The sequence below is a fragment of the Rhinolophus sinicus genome, linkage group LG02 (assembly GCF_036562045.2).
Source record: "Rhinolophus sinicus isolate RSC01 linkage group LG02, ASM3656204v1, whole genome shotgun sequence".
NCBI lineage: Eukaryota > Metazoa > Chordata > Mammalia > Chiroptera > Rhinolophidae > Rhinolophus > Rhinolophus sinicus.
In genome coordinates, this window is record NC_133752.1 from 171,810,919 (window position 1) to 171,831,822 (window position 20,904).

The window sequence follows — 20,904 nt, forward strand, 5'->3', positions numbered from 1 at the left end:
TTATCTGTGATAATGATACGAAATGATAATGATAAGAAAAAAACTCTCATCAGTAAAATATACCCTTATCTATTTTAGGATTGTGATAAAGTTCCAAAAAGCAAAAAAAAAAAAAAAAAAAAAAAAAGATTTGTAAAGTATAAAGAACTTTTCCTGTTGAACGTTTACCCATTCTTTACTATAATTTGGGGTTAAACAGCCTCAGAAATCTAGCACTCATTTATGCCTCAAAATGCCACCTAGATCCAGACAGTGAATTCTATTTCTATTTTGCAATCCTTTAGTTTTCCTTAACAAAATAAAAAAATACAATTCTGACCTTGCTTCTTCAGTCATGTCAAGCATGCTAGCTAGACTCAATCCAGTAAATGCTTGTTGAAGACCTACTGTGTGCCAAGCATGATTCATCATGTAGTAAAACAAATCTCCTTCATTAGATGGCTCACCACGACACAAAGTCAGATGAATGGCAGGTCAAATTCTATCCTCCTAAACATCATTCAGTTATACCTACCTACTTGTGCTGTCGGTTATTTGAAATTTTAGCATAAGTAGATCTATTTACCTTTCCTACAACCCCAAACCATTAGGATCAGTGGTACATGAATCACAAGTCACATACATTCACAAGGCATCAATTCAAAAAAGCAATGAATTTGGATGGCAAACCAAATGAGGAAAATGTTTCTCATCATAAGCCTATCACTGTACCTAACAACGTGAATCTATAGATTTTTTTTGCATTGAAACTGCTGAAGATAGAAACCTCAAAAAGTTCACATGGAGCTAGGTGATCGTGGAAAACTTCCAAGGGATGTTGGAGGAAAACCAGCTGTATGGCCCTGTTATTACTAAAGGGAATCTGTGCTAGGGGTCAGAAACCCAAGTGTCTAGAGGAGCCAGACACAGAACCGCTTACTTCACTTGTGAGAAGTGGACTAGCAGGAAAGCTAGGGGAGTAGCAGACACAGCAGTAAAATGGGAGTAAATTGTATGCATTATCTTTAAAAGAATACTGTGGGAACCAAAGAAAACACATTTGTGAGCAATCGCTAACTTGGAGGCTGCCAGTATGTCACACCTGAAAAATGTCCACTGATAGTCTCTTGGTTTAAATATGCCGTCTTTATTTTCAGTAAATATATATGTTTTATATTATATAAAAATATGTATTTTATAGTATATAAAATATATAAATATAGTTTATATTATATAAAACTATATAAATATTTTTAGTATTTATCAAGGCTTTCATAGTTTACACTGTATGTCCCACAGCTGTTAAATCCTCAGCCTCACATGTTCTCCTGTATTCATCCCACAAATCTTTACGAGCTCTTCTATACACGAGGTGCTATTCCAGGCAGACCTTGAGAGTGTTCACGGCTATGATTTGAGTCATTTTAGAAAAGACATTGCCCTATGGCTTCACCCAAATCCTGGCATTACATAGTCAGCTTAAATGGTAAGTGTGTGTTTTAAGTGTTCTACGCTTATCACCATTATTAGCATAAACTCCTCAAAAGCCTGAGACCATATCAATTCAAGGCCACTGCTATTCAGGGTGCGTGGGGTAGGGACTTAAAGAATGAAAGCAGGTTGGAGACCTATGGGCGTCTCACCCCTGAACTCGGCCATCTCCACACTGTGTGCACAGACCTGTGGACAGCCCCAGAGCATCTCCGCCAAGCCAACATCTCTCAGAAAGGAGATGTATACAGCTACGGGATCATCGCACAGGAGATCATCCTGCGGAAAGAGACCTTCTACACGCTGAGCTGCCGGGACCAAAATGGTAAGAGTCTGACTCCTTCGCGCGCCCCCTCCGGAGCCAGCCAACCTGCATCCTAGGCTGATGGAGATCTTAATCGGTGTCACCACATCTCTGTCCTTCATCTGCAAAAGTGATGGCATATCTGCATTACACATTTCACAGGGGGTTTCGAAGGATTAAACGACAGTGTGAATGTTAGAGTGTTCTGAAAAGCATTAGACAATATGCCACTGCCAGCTGGCCCTACGGTCAGTGTTATCATGAAAGGATCTTCCTCTTAACATTTCCCTCTTTCCTTCTGATTCCAGTCATGTATCAGTTTAACACCTGAACTAAATCAATCAAGTGGGACAACATGCATATTTTAGTCTTACTAAGAGCTATAGGTTTTGTCACATGTCCTGGGATTGGGGTGGAGGGGGGAATATTTCATTCCATTCATTCAATCCTGGCTTCCTGAGCTCGTGTGCCAGCTCTGAACTGTCTGGGAGGAGGAAGGGACTAAGGGATGTAGGGAGAACAGGCCAGAGTCTTGGTCAGAGGAAGCCTGCTGAAGGCAGTGGTATCTGAGTTGAGTTTTATAGGGTTCAGAGCCTCAACTTAAGGTCGCCTCCTGGGCATAAGTGGCTATGAGACCCCTTAACCTGGTGGCTCATTCATTCAGCCTGCATCTGTGGAGTGCTGGCGAGGCTTTGCAACAGTGGGCACCCATCCAAGGCCAGTGAACCAGGTCAGAGTCCGGCTGCTGCTAACATTCCTTCTCATAATTTGAATTCTTCTCATCCCATCAGAGAAGATTTTCAGAGTAGAGAATTCCAACGGAATGAAACCCTTCCGCCCAGATCTGTTCCTGGAAACAGCAGAGGAAAAAGAGCTGGAAGTGAGTTTCTTTGGACTCCTGTAACAAATTACCCCAAAATTGGTTAAAACAACAGAAATTTATTTGCTTACAGTTCTGGAGGCCAGAGGTCTGAAATAAAATGTCAGCAAGGTCACACCCCCTCCAGGGCTCTCTGGGAAATCTATTTCTTGTTTCTTCCAGAAGCGTCTTTGGTGGCTGACATTTCTTCGCTTCTGTCCACAACACTCCACTCTTTGCCTCCGTGGTCACATTCTCTGCTCCTCTTCTGTCTGTCTAATCTTTCTCTACTTCCCTCTTATATAAGGATATATATGATTGCATTCAGGCCCACAAATTAACCCAGAATAATTTCTCCATCTCAAGATCCTTAACTACATTTGCAAAGACCCTTTTTCCAAGTAAGATAACATCCACAGGTTCCAGAGTTTAGGACACGGACATATCTTTGGGAGCCATTGTCAGCTGCCACCCTCCCCTGTCCTTTTCCACCTCTCCCAACTTAAGAAAGATCTGGCTCCTTAAATACACATCACATTTTCAATTTTTAGGAGCAAAAAGAGCAAGACCCATGTGATACACTCATTAGCCTTAAAAATACTACCTACTGATTAAAACAATAAATATGCTGACATCTAGAAACCATAGGGAAGTGTACCTTCACTCCTTTTATCCTTCCTCTGAAGGAAATAGAGCCTTTCTTTCTGCATTGGCTTAATTTTTTTTTTTTGTAATTCCTCACAAAGGCCTTTAAAGCCAATGGGCCATTTTCACCTTTCCTCTTCTCTCTCTCTTTTTTTCCAACATGAAAGGCCCATGGTAGCCCCATGATTAAAGGCACATGGTAGCCCCATGTTAGCCCCATGAAATAGAACTGCTCTTGCACTGCTCTTCTCCTCATTCCTTTTTTCTCCCTGGCTTTTCTGGATCCTGAGATTCCTCCCCACACTTCAGCATATCCCTTCTCAAACGCTCCTTTTTCGTCTGAGTATATCCACATGTTGCTTAAAACTTTTTCACTCATGTAGTTGGATGATTCTGGAACTGGAAATCAGGAGTAAGATTTCTTCACTAGTAGCTGGTTCCAATAGAATACAGGCCTGAACTGCAATGACTTGGCAATGCCACGAAAGCACCTTCTGTACCACTCGGCGGTGCTGTATCAGCCTATTTGTCAGTTGCTCCTGCCCATTCCTCCCTAAGGCCATCAGCACATCATGTACCAAGGCAGGGGCAGCCTTTGGTGGTGAATATAGGCAACCAGCAGCTAGACCACCCGTCTAGTCTTCCCCAGGGACTTAACTTGTTAAGTCAAAGAACGGGGGCAGGGATTGCATCTAGTACCATTTGCAACCCTATTTTGGGCCAGAGTGAAGAACAAACTTTATATAAAACAAATGGTTTTCACCATGCTTTTTGATCCAACAAAAGCTGCAAACAAGTGGTAGCAAATGAGATGATGTTTCCACGGGCTCCCTTGTGTCTCTCTCTTCGTCTGAACCTCCCCTTCCTCACTTCTCTTATATATTCGTATTAACTATATATATATAATAATTATTTTATGTAATTTTATATCATAATAATATAATTATAATTGTATTATAATTATCATGTGTTATATATTATAATAAATATTACATACTGATATATAATAATTATTATATATTATTGTCCTTTACCCATGCAACATTTGGGGCATACTTACGCTAAAGCAATTATTCATTGTTTATCTGAAATTCAAGTTTAACTGGGAGTCCTGTAATTTTATTTGCTAAATCTGGGAGCCCTGCTAAGGCCCCTTCACAAACCAATTAAGTCAGAATTGGTCCGGAGGTGGGGCCTCTGGCAAGAGAAATTTTGTAAAGCGTCCCCAGGCAATTCTGCTATTCGTCACAGTTAGGAATTGCTGCCGAAAAGCCTTCCTGGTGTTTATGGTCACTGTCTCATAGTCACTGAAGCCAACTATTTCTTGCCCTCCCCAACATACACCCTGCACATGCCTGTGAAGCATTTTGTCTCTCCCATCAATCCAGCCTTGTCCAGGTCAGTATTACCCTTTTCATTATTTCAGGGCCTAAGGTAAGGACGTAGGGAAGGCAGTGCGTGTGGCAAGACACACTGCAGATAACTGGGGCATCTCACCCTCATTGTCAGAGTTGAGATGTTTTAAAAATATTCCCTGCCTTAATTACTCCCGTCATGGAAGATACTAGAATAGGACACCACCACCACCCTTAGCTTATTTACCCCTTCTTTCTTCCAGGTGTATCTACTTGTAAAATCCTGCTGGGAGGAAGATCCAGAAAAGAGACCAGATTTCAAGAAAATTGAGAGTACACTGGCCAAGATATTTGGGTATTGCTGAAATTTTTTACTTTCTCTGATTTCAGATTTTTCTAATAACAGTTGACATTCAGTGGCACCTAAGAGTGAGAGTGCCTATTCTAATGAAAAAACCCCAGACTGCAACACCTGTCCCCCCCAAAAAAAAATTTTAATTAAATGATATGGAGACTAACAGACCATTTTCTCAGGGAAATAATCACTTGAAAAGTTAAATACTCAAGGGCAAAACTTGCCTGACTAAAAGCTATATTCTAACTAATCATAAATGTGTCTGTTAAAAATATAGTTCCCTGATACTTCTGCAGGTAATTAGGATTTAGAAGTCTAGTATCGGTTCTGGGAATCTGTAAAGTCCCTGGATAATTCCTAAGATCAGTAAGTTTCTTAAAATTCTTTAATCTTAAAAAGATCAGCAACTTTGGCCCTAGGTACTTAAGACTTCAGGCATGAATCAGATTATAATTCAGGATAAAAAAAAAAAAAAATAACACAATTATCCAGTAAGATTGAATTCTAGATTTCTCACGTTTTCTGTTAGATATAGTAGAGAGTGAGAAAAATAACATTGGAGTAAGAGTTAGGAGATCCAGTTTCTAGACTAGAATCTAATAATAGTTTGCTGTGGGGGCATTGGGCGAAACTCTTACCCTAATTGGGTGTCAATTTTCTTATTAGTGAGATCGGACTGAATAAGATCATTTCTACAATTCCTTCCAGCTCTAATTTTTTGTAGTTCTCATGTAGTCATAAAGAGGCTAAAAGCCCAGGGCTGGAGATGAGGTAGAGTGAAGTTAATGAAAGTGTGGTCATTGATTTGGTAGATTTAAACTGTCATTTGGGGCAAAGGAACAGGAAATAATAAGCAATTGAATTCTTGCCTATTTTTCATTCCTTCACAAACCTGTTACTAAGAGCAGATGAGATTGTAAGTGTGACAGATGAAATGTAAACTCTTGAAGATAAACTGGGCCCCTGATATTCTACCCTAGAAAGTCTGATGTAATTGATCTGGGAAGCAGGCTGGCATCAGGAGTTTTAATAGCTCCTTGGTAATTAAAATATGCAAGCCACGGTTGAGGAAACAGTTTTAACTGAATCAATTCATCATGAGTAAGATAATCCATCTTCATCCCTTACACCTGCTCCCTCACCCGTTCTCCCAACTAGACTCTATACTAGTGGTTTCAAGTAAGAATCTCCTGGGGAACTTGTTTAAAAATTCTGTTTCTTAATCCCAAACCTAGCAGTTTCCAGTCATGTAAGTCTGTGATACGACTCAGAATTGTACTGAATTTTTAACAGAAATCCCCTCCCCACTCCAGGGGATTATGACGTAGTCCATCTTCTTGAGCACAGAAGTGGTAATTTATAATCGTTGTTGTGGTAATGAAATGCTAAGATTTGTTCGGCCCTTTCAATTGTGCCATATAGCTTATGAATACTATCTTGGATCCTCACGACTCTACAGGACGTCACTGTGCCTCTGACCCAGCTCTGCCCCAAGCCTTGTCCTATGTCCCAGTGTCACAGAAAGCTGGCATCTCATCTAAGTGTCCTTGGTCTAACACAATAATCCAGAGTTATGTTTTTTGCTTCAGGACCCTGGCTTTCCATTCTTAGGAGATAATATAAGACTCTACTTTGCTTTTCTTGGTCCTGTTCTTACGCTTCCATTTACCACCTCCAGAGCCTTTTTTTAAAAAATATTTTCCCCTTTATTGCAAATTATTATTAAAATTTTGGAAAATGAATAAACAAACAAGAAAGTAAAAACATCACACGTTTGTTAGTAGATGACCACCAGTTTTCAAAAGCTAAAAATGAGATTATAATTTTTTCTGTTTTATGAACTGATTTTTTTCACTGAGCGATATAAAGGTAGTATCTTTCTGTATGTTCAACTATTCTAATTCATATTCAATGATACATTACTATTCCATTGTATCATAATATTTCACTAGTTTTTGTAACACATTTAGATTATTTTCAAATGTTTGCTGTTGTAAAGAATGTTGTGACTTTCTTTGTAGTTAACTTTCAGCATATTCATGATTGTTTCCTTAGGATAATTCTTAGAAGTAGAATTGATGGGCTGATTGGTACGTGTATTCTTAAAGTATATGACACATTTTACCAGATTGCCCTCCAGGAAGGTTGTACTGTATATTTTTCTTCCTTCTTACCTACATTGCTTGCTATTGTTCCAACATTTGTTTTAGTTTGTTTTTTTTTAATTAATCTTATTTCTATTTCTTTGATCTTCCCTGAGGTTTAATTGTTTTTATGTTTTCAGCCATTTTTATTTTTTCATTAATTGCCTGTTTATCATATTTGCCTATTGTTTTAATGATGTTCGTGTTTTCTTAACAATGTAGAAGGACTCTTTATCTATTTCTACATACAGACTTTTTCATGACCAAAAAAATGAAAGTTATATGGATACCTTGATCCGACGTCTACAACTGTATTCTCGAAACCTGGAACATCTGGTGGAGGAAAGGACACAGCTGTACAAGGCAGAGAGGGACAGAGCTGACAGACTTAACTTTATGTTGCTCCCAAGGTAAGGCAAGTTGGTCGGCTGACGTGCTTTCCCACAATTCCACAGCTGTGCCTCATACCTTAAGAGCGTAAAGCTTTAGCATTTGTCTAGCATTGTTTTTCTTTGTATCTACTTAGGTTACATATTCCTTTTTTGCATATTATTTAACAGACTGAGTTTAAAAATGCATGTACCTTGCTAAGCATTATTCTGGTTTGCACTCTAAATACCCAGAAGACAGAGGTTATTTTTAAATGGCTAAGTGGTGCCACAGAAGGAGCTTGGACTGTGGAGTTAGAACGACCTGGGCTACAACACCTCTTTTATTGTCTGGGACCTTCGGCAGGTCACTGTGTCTCCTCAGTCTCAAAATGGAAATTAAAGTTTTCCTACGGAATCTATGAGCTATAAGGCACTTTCAGGCACTAAGTGGTAGTTTCTTTGCTTTCTTCTTTCTACCTCAAAGTAGAAGCCAAATTACAAGAAGTATAGGCATCTTTAGCAGAGGAGGTGAGGCAACGCATCAGATGTCTCATCTCAGAGGCATGTATAGGCTGACCTCCAATTTGTGAAACCATGTAACAGTCATGACAGAAGAGAAAGGAAGTAAGGGGGAAACCCCCAAACAGTTTAAAGTTTTGCCAAGTGTTGGTACTCAGGTAATAACTAAGAAATGTTAAGATAAGCAATAAACTAAAATGTGAAGAGCTGGAAATAGGCATAGGCCAAGGTGCCCACAACTGTCACAAGAGAGAAGCAATGTTCTCTTCCCATTAAAGTATAATGAACTATCTTATTAGATTAAGGCTAAACTAGGCAGTCTAGCATTGGATGAAATCATGGAAATTGAAGTCAGCCAGACCTGACTTCAAATCATGGTTCTACCACCTACTACAGATGTGCAGTCTTGGGCAAGTTACCTAAATGCTCCAAGCCTCAGTTTCCCATCTGCCTCCCAGGCTGGCTCCAACAATCCCCTGAAATAATGTTCAGGATTTAAGGTACTTAGCACAGTGCCTGGAACGTCCATGGTTGCTATTATTATACATAATAGTTATGACTTTTATATATGATTTGTATTAGTTATTATTTTATTTATACCAATGCTTAATTTAGAATACCAGTTCTACATTAGTAAAGGAATGATTCTGAGATTGTATGAGCTGTTTTCTAAATAAAGAAATAGTTTCTCTTCTACAACTCTGAGTGAAGAGGTTAACACACATGATCTATTGAGTCATCCAGGTCTCACGAGAGCCTAACATAGCACCTACATACCCTAGGAGAGCTTAGGAATAGCCTGGGAACGGTATTTTCTTGGAATAGGCTGGAACCCTATTAGGCAATTTCTGTCAACACTCCATAAATGTTAGTTACATAATGCATAATTCCTTGTCTGGCCTTTAATGCTGAGTTGTGACCAAAACAATAACCTGATTATCTGGCTGCCTTCTCAGGATGTCATCATCAGTGGTTTTAACTAAGAATGCACTCAAATGATTTCAAACAGATGCTTCATCACCCCAAATTATTTTTCTTCCCTTTGGGTCAGTGTGCCACTTTGACCACTAGATGGCAAGTATTTTACTTGGATTGCCAAAGGTTACAGAACATAAATCTCTATAATGGCTGCAATACACCGTGACTCCAGTGCAACTCACTTTGATAATTTATGTAAAAATTCTTTGTATTTGCAAAAGAAAACTAAAACGTTCATGGACAATAACTAGAAGAATAAGAGAAATATTTATAGCAAAATTATTAAATTTAAGACTGCATGTAGGAACCAGATACTATTTAAACACTTATTTGAACATTTCTACTTGGAGTTTCTCAACAGATTCAAACAAGTTTTTCCTTCTTGGGAAGCCCTTGTGAGACAGCTAATCTGTACACTAATTCTGTCTATATCAGCAACAACCTGTTATGAAAGTTCACCATGTTCATTAGTTTCTCTCTCTGGCTAATGCACTATTTTTCAAGTTCATATGACTTTTCAGAGATAAGCAGTAAAATGAAGGGGAAAGATAGTGAAATACCCAATTTTATCATTACATCTATGTAGTCTCCAAAATAATCTGCACCCTTATACTGGGTGTGTCACAACTACCACCACAGAAGTGCCCCTGCCGATCCAAACAGCCACACTACAGGGGGGATTTTCAAAGATCCCGAGTTCCATCACTGCACCAGTTGAAAAGATTTCTTCCCTAGATGCTATGGAGGTTCTCTAAATGGGTATTGTGAATTTTTGTGGTTGATTGTCTGTTTTTGGGGAGAATACCAACCATTCTTCCTTTGCCAGAGTCGGCACACCTCCAGATGGTCCCTATGTTCCTGACTAGCCAAGGCTTGGGTTGTGGGGACAATGTAGTACAATAAATGACCGACCGAAGGGTCGGACGTTGCTGAGTTCTAGGACTGGCTGTGCTCTTCCTGGCTGTGGGAACTTGTGAAAGTCATACTTCCTTTTAAGCTTCAGCTTCCTCTTTTGTAAAAACAAAGGATTTATTCTCAATGACCTCTCTGGCACCTCCCCGCTTCCAGGTTTTGTTTCTAGTAGTTCCATACACGGGTCCTTTACAAAGTGATCCCCAGGGCAGAAAAATGGAGCACGCAGCCTCAAGTCATCACCCATCTCATTTTTCCAATGGAAAAGCAACTTGGCTCATACAGGAATATGGAGTTCTTTCCTGTGACTCTTCTCTCTTAATTCTGAGTCTGATATACTGCTCTTCAGATCTCTTCAGCACACATATTCTAAGTTCTTCATTTGACTTCTTCAGTTTTAGCATAATTTTAACGTGTTTACATCGTAACTGATGTTGTTTTTTCAAGGACCCAATTCGGATTCAAAATATATCAAATAAATTATGGTTCAGATTATATCAAAATTAATTTTTAAATGCATATGCCTTCATTGTGATAATAAACAATGCTGTGGTAAATATGTCAGGAGGTAAAACAATTGACTCTGATGAGAAAAGATCTGATCGGTATTGTTATGCAAGCTCTTACATTAATGACACACTCACCTCAGCTTCTGGATATAGAGCTATATCTAGAAGAAACTGACTGTCAATAGAGAGGTAAAAAGTGGGCAAATGTGTATATATATTAGGGTTATATGTCTGTGTATTACGGTCCATAGTCAATTACTAAGTTAATGCTGAACCTGCTTATAATCATCTGAGTTCAAATATATATATATATATATATGTGTATCTATGTAATATGTTCATATATACAGTATATGCAACTTATCTTTGCTTCCTAGCCACCCAATTGACTGGAAATCCCAAACTCTCGAATTCCTGGTAAACAATTTCTACTGTCTCAAAGATTTATGTAAGAGAAGAAAAACTTTACTGTAGTTGAAGGCATTTTGTTTCCTTCCATCTAGGCTAGTGGTAAAGTCTCTGAAGGAAAAAGGCATTGTGGAGCCTGAACTATATGAGGAAGTTACAATCTACTTCAGTGACATTGTAGGTTTCACCACTATCTGCAAATACAGCACCCCCATGGAAGTGGTGGACATGCTCAATGACATCTATAAGAGTTTTGACCACATTCTTGATCACCATGATGTGTACAAGGTAACCATTTCACCTAATAGGCTGAAATGATCATACGGTCCCAGGTCAGCAGAGGCAGAATTGGTTGTTACTATTATGACTCAGGTCTTGTCCTCTCGAATTTAAGATTTAATGAATTGGTGGTGGAATCTGAGCTAAAAGTGAAGGGAAATGGAAGAATAAGCAGGGCCTTAACTCAAAATGACCATGTGATCTTAAGAAGCAGTATGAAAGAAACAACATAAAGTTCAGCAGGAATGAATTTGGGGTACTAAATTTAGAAAAAAATGGCATAATCTCAAGTCACCTTCAAGCAATGGATTGTGTTTAGGTTGACTGCAAATGAATCGGAGAAGACACCAGAGTTATAATAAGTAAAGTAGGAATATCTTCTTGTTGTTGTTGTTGTTGTTGTTGTTTGTTGTTGAAATAGCAAGCATCACTCAAACGTTCTGTAAGCTCAGAACTGGATCTATCACCTGACTAGAGTGCTGGTCTATTCTTGACTAATAACGTCTGAGTCAGAAGAGTAAAGTAGAGTTGAATTCCTACATTTTCATGTTGGAAAAGCATCAGAGCATATGGAACAAGTAACTTTAGAAACAGAGCCCTTCATTAAAATCCCAATTTGCCCCTTAACCATGTGATATATTTAAAATGTATTTAATTTCCTCAAGTTTTCTATTTACCTATCCGTAAAATGGGATGATAATATCTAACTCAACGGATTATTTTTAAGGTTATTGAGTTAAACAATATGCCTGAAACACTGTATCCTTAAGGAAAGTGTAGAGGTAAATCATATAACACCGTCGTAGTGGTTGTTATTCACTGAGGAGACTTCCCTCTTAGGGTTTGTCTTAGCCCAGTCCTCACTCTATGTAGCTCAGAAAGCCATGGTAACAACAGTTCTTATTGGATAGAAAATGATTATGCATTTTAGAGATAGTTGGCAAAAAGAAGTTACCTAACCAATAAATGTGAACTATGCATATGATTATGAAAACAAAATTAAAAGGGAGGACATTTTATCAAAGAATTATATTTATAGAATACTGTTAATACAAAAATACTACGTATTACAAGAAAAGTGTTTGGTGTCACTATACTATTAAAATGTGTATTATATGTTGGAGGAACATACAATTATTTTTTTCAAATAGTTCGTGAAAAATGATAAGTGCCAAAGATGACTTTTCTGGTAATTAAAGGTATTCCTAAAATTATATAAAACTAGTCAGATTATTTAAACAGTCACAGAATTGTTACAACATCTGGATGATTTATATTATTATGAAGTACTTTCACATGGTTAAAATTTTTTATAATTGTTTTATCATCCATTTAACTAGACTATTACTTTGGTGCAAAAGTAATTGCGGTTTTTGCAATTATTTATGACCTTTTAAACTGCAATTAGTTTTGCACCAACCTAATATAAAAACCCTGAAGAAATTAGCATGGAACTGATCTTGAACTGGTCCCAGGAAAAGTGTACAGGGCTAGGCTCATACCAAGTTCTGAAAAACTTTTGTATTTGATATGTGTTTAATTACTTGTGCCTTTTGAAGGGGCAGATTCACTGATGAGAAACTATCTCCACAGGTGGAAACCATTGGTGATGCCTACATGGTAGCTAGTGGTTTGCCTAAGAGAAATGGCAATCGGCATGCAATAGACATTGCCAAGATGGCCTTGGATATCCTCAGCTTCATGGGGACCTTCGAGCTGGAGCATCTTCCTGGCCTCCCAATATGGATTCGTATTGGAGTTCACTCTGGTATGGAGTTCAGCCTTGTGGCAAATGGGAACTCTTGGTTCTGGGCAACTAAATCAGAATGGATAAAGGGTCTTCAGATGTGACCGGTTTTCACATGCGGTTTACTCTTGAATCTCTCTGCCAAAAATGAGGTCTCATTACACATCCTAACATAATTTGACCCAGTCTCTAGAAAGTTCTAGGAAACATCTTTTTAGCAACTTTGATGAACACCAAACATGTAATAAAATAACAAGCTCCAGATTTCCTATTCAAATCACTATATTTACTGTTTCATTTATCTTCTCCCCATTCCTTCCCTCTCCCCATCCCCAATTTCTGTATTTTTTCCCACTAAAATATTATAATATCTTAAATAGATTAGATTATCTACGGAGGGGAGGAGGGGTGAAGCTATAATTCCTATAATAAATGGGCATTTATATTCCCCCCCACCCCCTCATGTGACCCAGGGAAAGTACGTGAGTCACTTCAAAGATCATGACAGTTAATCCAGCCTTGAACGTAGAGATTTAAGAAAATGTGTTATAAATATAGTTGGAAAGGAACTCATACGTCATCTAGATTAATCCTTTACAGGGCATAAACTATCTTTAAGTTCTAAGACAAGTAATAACATAGCCACTTTTAGAATAATCCCAGGATTCCCTGAAAACTCACTATTTCCAAAGTCAACTCACTCCATTATTAAATAGTTCTAATTGTTAGACAGACTTTCCTTATGTTAAATTAAATCACATCTTCCTATAATTTCTGGTCATTGCTCCTTGTTGTGCCATCCGAGCCTCACAGAAGACCCAGAGTACAGAAAACCCGCAAGATCACTCCAGGCTTCGTGGCAAGGACCAGACAACTACATTTGCAAACGTCATCTTGTATGCACAGTGCCTCGCACAGAGCCTGGCACGAAATATTTATTGGGTAATGAACCGGTGACATTCTCTAAGCGACAGTACATAGAAGTTAAAAACTGCTGCCACATCTCTGACGGCCAGGAGCATAGCTGTGGACTGTCCCGATTGTGTCCACAGCCAGATGTCACTGCTGTTTCTGAGTACTTTTGCTGTCACTGGAACTTTCTGAGTATCTCCCTAGCCAGCAACAGTCTCTTTTCTGATCCATCACAAATGACCAGGCCTGAAGGAAGGGACAGCAGCAGGTCTGACTGAACCAAGTCAGAGAGAATGGAGCTCTGGGGTCCTGGCCCAGTCTCTGTCCCCTGTGAACCTACTCAGTGCCTGAGCTGACCACCACGGCCCAGGCGCTACCATACTGGGCTGGAATGAGAATAGATATTAGGCACACATACCTAATATCTAGGTATTATCTTAGGGTTTAGCCTGAAGAAATTTAAAGGTTGCTGTTAAATATTAATAGTTGAAAATGAGACATAATATCAGCACTTCTAGGCCCTTCCCAGGTTTATCATCCATTTTTGAAGTGAAGAGTCACTTGTGATTAGACCTAAGGCACAGATCAGAGATCTTCTGATCAAGTAGCTGCCTCTACTGCGCCTGCTTTTTTCATTTGTTTCTTTTTTATTTTGTATTGTTTTGCATTGAACCTAACAGGGAAGGGCTCAGCACTCAGGAGAACATCCCGTGTTTTGATTTTTTGTGTGTTCATAAACACAGAATATTTGTAGGATAAATCTATAAAAAAACTCATATAGATCAAAACCCAATCAACCAACTAGAAAATCAGTAGTTATCTCTGTCCAAAACCAGTTTTGCAGTTCCCGAGTTAAATTGAACTTCTAAAATCTTTAACTCCTTGCATTCAGTCATTCCACACAAATACTTGATTAAACAACCTTTTCTCCCTGCCTAATATACTACTGTGCAGTTTTACTTTGGCTTTTGTTGTTCCTGTTAGAATGTCCCTGTGCCACAGGCTCCCCCATCCCTCTGCATTCAAGGGTGCATGAAATGCTCAGGGAAGATAATGCAAAGTCCTTGGCTTCTGGGCCTTCCATCATCATCCCACCAATCCCAGAAATGCCACTTGGACTACAATAAAATTAAATAAAACAAATTTGGCCATTGAGCCTTCAAGGGTACTATGCCATCCAACAGTTCAGAGCTCAGGGCTGTGTGGCTCAATACAGTAAACAAGCAGTGGGGTCCTCTTCATCCTTCCTGAGAGCTTCTATTTAAAAATACCAGGAAGGACTTCCCATCTTTGCAGTCTGGATCTCTGATGCCTTCTTGGTTTGTGCAAGTGTACTTTTCTGTGCCAGAGCAAAATACTTTCTGAAAGCATGCATCGAATAATGATGCTTCCCTCACTGAATATATTCACTTAAAGCAAAAAAATCAAAGCTCGCCTTTTACACCCTCAGACACTGCTCCATAAAATGAAGTTTTATGGAAGAGGCTGACCCACCTTAACTTCACTCCTGCTTTCTGTCCATTTCAGGTCCCTGTGCCGCTGGAGTTGTAGGGATCAAGATGCCTCGGTATTGCCTGTTTGGAGATACCGTCAACACAGCCTCTAGGATGGAGTCAACTGGCCTGCGTAAGAAGGGAAATGGTTGTCTTAGAGGACAAAGATTCTGTCTTCCAGCAGAAGGGAGCTGTAGGGTAAAATGTATAAGTGCCTGTGAGATCAGAGTACCCTTCACATTGACTGAACGTGAGCCTGTGTCAATGCAGTGCTTGCGACATTTGCTTTTGTTGTTGCTGTTTACTGATAATTATTCCATTGCTCTTTTTTGGCTCAGTTTTAGACTGCTTCTATTAGTTTTTGTTCATTTGCAATGCATGCAGGCATGCTCTACCTGGAATAGTCACAAAATTTAGCATAGATACATTTAAGTTAAAGAATATTCAGTGGGCTAGGTATGGAACATACACCCTGGTTCACTTTCCTATTTTATTTGGTTTCCCTGGGAATTGGTTTTAGGAAAGAAAAATAGCAGTATTTGTTATATGCAAAAACCTGTATTGCATTTGCCTGGCAAGATAGAGGTATTGTGTGCTACCTGTAGTAGATGCCCAGTAAATATTGATGGTAGTGATACCAGTAGAAATATACACTGGAGAGAATGAAAGCATTGGTAGATGTGGGTGGGGCTTACAAAAACACAGGTGATAGAATGTTATTTTGGCAGTCTACTGACAACCTGATTCTAGTTTATACTGAAAAATCATGATGTAAAGGAAAGAATAAGATTGCGACCAGACTTAAAAATCAAAACCATGTAAATCATGTCTGTGTCAAGAACACCTGAAATAAATGTCCTGAACCAAGGGGAAGCAAACGTGACCATATAATAGATTTCAAAATGAACAGGATTTTCGTTGATCTAATGAAAATTTATATCTAATTGTCTACATCTGCATCTCCAGCCTTGAGGATTCATGTGAGCGGCTCCACGATAGCCATTCTCAGGAGAACTGAGTGCCAGTTCCTGTATGAAGTGAGAGGAGAAACATACTTAAAGGTAAGGGATCCACAGGGACAGTACCCAGAAAAGGCACTCCACGACACCTGTGGGTCACCTCCTTTAAGACTGGACACCCAGTGGTCAAGTAATGCTGAGGAGCATGAGATGGAGAATCCTTTTCTGTACTCCCCACATTTATTACCCACCATCCCGCAGTGATTAGCCTTTGTCCCCTGTAGGAGAAGCCACCACTGAAGAGTGTGAACTCAGAACTTTCCTTTACTTCAAAGAGCCCTTTTGATATTTTGAACTATGACCACTATGTTATAAAATGCTGCCACCATTTCTTCCACATGTATCCAAGTTTTACCCCCAATTCCTTCTTTGTACCCGAGAGCTACATCTGGTCCAGGCCTAACTTCAGTCAAAGTCCCCATCTCCTTACATCCTTGCTCTTACTGCAAGATGCTACCACTCTCTTAAGACCACCTCTCTTGCTGCTTGCTTTATCATTCTGAAGCTCTGGACCAGAAAATCGCAAGATGTGGCCCCAGGCTTCTGACTCAGCATCATCTGTGTGCTTGTTAAAATGCAGACGCCTGGACTCTCCACAAGGTCTACTAAGACTCTGCGAGTGTAGATCTGGAATTTATAGTTTTAACAAGGATTCAAAATGATTGTTTGAGAATCACTGCTCTAGACTGTCCATGCTATTCCTCACACGTAGAACAGCCGCCCTCCAAAACCACCAAATGCCTCCATTTGGCTCTCAGGCTGCTTTTCAAAAGTCATTATAATCTTCTCACAACTGGTCTGAGCCAACTATTGACTATAAGATTATCTGTCTCCAGTAGCCTTTATACTTCTGATTCTGGCCTTTATACTATGATTGCAATGTGAAAAAGATCTCCTTTTTTATAGTAGGGTCTTACATCACACTCGCTTTTTTTTTTTTTTTTAAATTTATCGGGGTGACAATTGTTAGTAAAATTACATAGATTTCAGGTGTATAATTCTGTATTACATCGTCTATAAATCCCATTGTGTGTTCACCACCCAGAGCCAGTTCTCCTTCCATCACCATATATTTGATCCCCCTTACCCTCATCTCCCACCCCCCACTCCCCTTACCCTCTGGTAACCACTAAACTATTGTCTGTGTCTATGAGTTTTTGTTTCTCATTTGTTTGTCTTGTTCTCTTGTTGTTTTTGGTTTATATACTACATATCAGTGAAATCATACGGTTCTCTGCTTTTTCTGTCTGACTTATTTCGCTTAGCATCATACTCTCAAGATCCATCCATGTTGTCACAAATGTTCCTATATCATCTTTTCTTACCGCCGAATAGTATTCTATTGTGTATATACACCACAACTTCTTTATCCATTCATCTATCGAAGGACATTTTGGTTGTTTCCATGTCTTGACCACCGTAAACAGAGCTGCAATGAACATTGGAGCACACGTGTCTTTATGTATAAATGTTTTCAGATTTTTTGGGTAGATATCCAGGAGAGGGATTGCTGAGTCATATAGTAATTCTATTCGTAATTTTTTGAGAAACCTCCACACTGCCTTCCATAGCGGCTGCTACACTCGCTTTTTCAATCCTCCATAAATACATTTTTTGCACAGAGTATTTCCCCTCAAACAAAAGTGGTTTATGGGTTACTACAGTTTAAACATAACCAAAAAACCCCACAATTTTAAAAAATGAGTGATTTTTTAAAATATATAACCATCAGTCTCCTTTTCAAATACCAGCTCCAGCAAAAACAGGATTTCCAGTAAGTTTACATTCATTTTATAGCCTCCAGATCGGCTCAGCAAATATCTCTTAATGAGTGTTTATTATGATACACATGTGTTTATAATTTAGACTCTTAAGGTTGGGAAACTGTGGCAGAGTTTTGTGGCAAACTTTGTGGCAAAAAGGGCTGGAAGAAAAGATGGACAATGAAAACCAGTTGGATTTGTTGGTATAGCAGAACTGTAGACGAATTTTCTTCCTTTTTAATTTAGAGTTCTTGTGATTTTTCTATAGTGATATTTTGAAATGCCTTTTGGAAAAAAAGGAAAACTACTTTGAAGGAAACATGTCTGGTGAATGAGAGCCTTGTTTTTCAAAAGGCTCTTGGAAATAAGTATTTGTCTAGAGATAAAACAGATCATATCAGGAGCATGTGCTGTACTGAAACATAGGCACTGACGAGCAATGCAGAGGTGAATGTCTCTTGGAAACAGACACTTGTCAGAGCAGTGGGCTAGAACCGAACTGTCTCATTGGCCTTCATGAGTACACATACCTTTCTTGTCTCACTAGGGAAAAGGAACTGAGACCACCTACTGGCTGACGGGGGTGAAGGACCAGGAGTACAACCTGCCAACTCCTCCCACTGTGTAAGCTGCTGGGTGTGGTGGGGACGTACAGGGGCGTAGAGGTCTTGGCTTTGTCAGTTGTGCTACGTACAGCAATTTAATTGTTGGCAAGTGCTTTACCAGTGGCAATGATATACTGTATTGAGTACGAAGCCAGGGACTACACACATGAGTTTAAAAGCCCCCCTTCCCTGGCTGCTAGAACCGGGGCGTTCCAGGCATGCTCAGGAGAACAGAGGACAGTTGAGAGAGCTCACCTCCTGCATGTCTGGTTCCCACAGGAGGACAGCATGCTGGAGGCAAAGAGGCATTTCCACCCCTGCCTACAGCTCTCTGCTGTGCCACCTGTTGAAAATGGGAACTCCCTCAGCCCCAGAACTACAGTTCTGGGTCTTCCCACAGAGTTTGTGTTCTCCCTGAGATGAGGAAGACAAGGTTTCAGAGCTAACTGGCAGCTTTCAGTTCCCCAAACGTGACTCAAATGGTCATAGAGTTGCATTGGTTGTTGCAGTCAGTTATGTGAGTGTTGTTGTGGCTTTTGCTATGGCAGAGAAACCCTGTCTTGCATTCTCATAGAGCCTGAATCCTGACAGGTGTAGAGATGCCAAAACAACCCACATCTTCCCGGGGGCAAGGGGCAGGGATCTGGGCCCCTTACGAGGAGTGCCCCAGGTCTATTCCAAACTCTTGAAACCTACCATGCATGTTGAGTCCTCCCCAGACAAGATCCACACTCCTAGGAATGTGTGGGACCAACAAGTTTTCAGGGTTGTGTTGCAGGGGCCTCGCATTGTCCTGGCTTCTTTCCCCTCCCTACAGTGGCATATGTAAACTAAACAGCATTTCCAAATTCTGGCAGCATGGTGTTTCACTTTGAAACTGACATATAATTTTCTGCTTGACATATGTTCTGCTTTTTCTACAATTACTACACAGAGCAGGATGACAGTGTGGTAAGCTCATCCAAGGCAAGGCTCATTTTGTATTCTGCAGACTTCCTGTGTTTAGCATAGAGAAAGTCTTCAATAAGTATTTGGTAAACTGAACTGATTGTCTGGAGCTAAGGAATATTCTGTATGAATTGCTGAGAAGTTCCATTTTCCCTCTCCACTCATTTTCCAGGGAGAATCAACAGCGTTTGCAAGCCGAATTTTCAGATATGATTGCCAACTCTTTACAGAAAAGACAGGCCACGGGGATAAGAAACCGAAAACCCACACGGGTAGCCAGCTACAAAAAAGGCAGCCTGGAATACATGCAACTGAACACGACAGATAACAACAGTACCCCTCTTTAAAAACCTAAATGAGGTCAGAGGACTCAGGCAAATGAAGTACAGCTGTACTTAGGCAGTGGCCTCAAGGTTCCTGAACACCTCCATTTCCGTAAGACCTCAGTGGAACTCAAGAAGGGTCAGATGCATTCTACGGAGCCTTGGCTGCCCTGTCTGGAACATTTTTGGAAAATATTCTGGAACATTCTGGAAAAGTAAATTACCTTTTACTCTGGAGCCTGATCTCAATATTTGCTCCAGGGAACTTTAAACTGGGGAAGAAGAGAAATGAATGTACTATCTCAAAATTGAGGAGCTTTTGTTCTCATTTCATTTATTTTGTTTTTGTTTTGTTTACTGGCTCTTTTTCCTTCTGTATTCATGATAGAATTTTTTTAATTGTCACAATTATATTTTAAGTACCTTATCCATTAAATTATATTTAACTCATAATTTTTGCAGAAAAATATGCTGTATATAAGTCAAGACTAAAAGTTAAAAGTTTACTGAGTCTGTGTATGTGTTTCTACCTATTCCACCCATTTTTCTGAAATGCACCAGCCATCATCTTGTGCTCACTGAAAAGCTGACTGAATTCCCCACACTGAAGCAGGGCAAAGCTAGCATTGTTGCTCAGGACTCAGAACCTTGACACTCAGTATCTCCTGTAGCACATGAGGGATTTTGTGTCTAGCCCTCTACTGTGGGAGGCAGGGCTTGCAACTGTCTCAGATCTGGGATAATGTCAAATCCTGTTTATTTGTAAAGACAGTAGTACTTCAAAGTACAAATATCCCCTTCCAGCAGCCATATCCTACCCCTACTTATGGTACCCCAGCATGACTCATTTGCTTGAAATTTATGGGGAAATGGCAAAAATCAACTAACTGGTGTTGAGTAGACTAGAAGCAGCAAAGGCAAAACAAGCATGCAATATTTCTGGCACTACCTGCAGAACTAAAACAATTGCTTCAAACATATTACTC

The 20,904-nt window shown here is 39.6% G+C and overlaps 1 protein-coding gene across 1 annotated transcript in view; it reads left to right on the forward strand.

Moving 5' to 3' along the window:
* GUCY2C (guanylate cyclase 2C) overlaps window positions 1-20,424 on the forward strand; it is a 69,551-nt gene extending 49,127 nt beyond the window's left edge. The window contains exons 18-27 of the mRNA XM_074325985.1: window positions 1,658-1,795; window positions 2,566-2,654; window positions 4,897-4,988; window positions 7,384-7,542; window positions 10,925-11,117; window positions 12,702-12,876; window positions 15,295-15,393; window positions 16,227-16,321; window positions 18,590-18,666; window positions 19,768-20,424. Coding sequence (XP_074182086.1) covers window positions 1,658-1,795; window positions 2,566-2,654; window positions 4,897-4,988; window positions 7,384-7,542; window positions 10,925-11,117; window positions 12,702-12,876; window positions 15,295-15,393; window positions 16,227-16,321; window positions 18,590-18,666; window positions 19,768-19,942 — 1,292 coding nt within the window. The 3' untranslated portion in view covers window positions 19,943-20,424. The remainder of the gene's footprint in view (window positions 1-1,657; window positions 1,796-2,565; window positions 2,655-4,896; window positions 4,989-7,383; window positions 7,543-10,924; window positions 11,118-12,701; window positions 12,877-15,294; window positions 15,394-16,226; window positions 16,322-18,589; window positions 18,667-19,767) is intronic.
* Window positions 20,425-20,904: the final 480 nt, after the last annotated feature.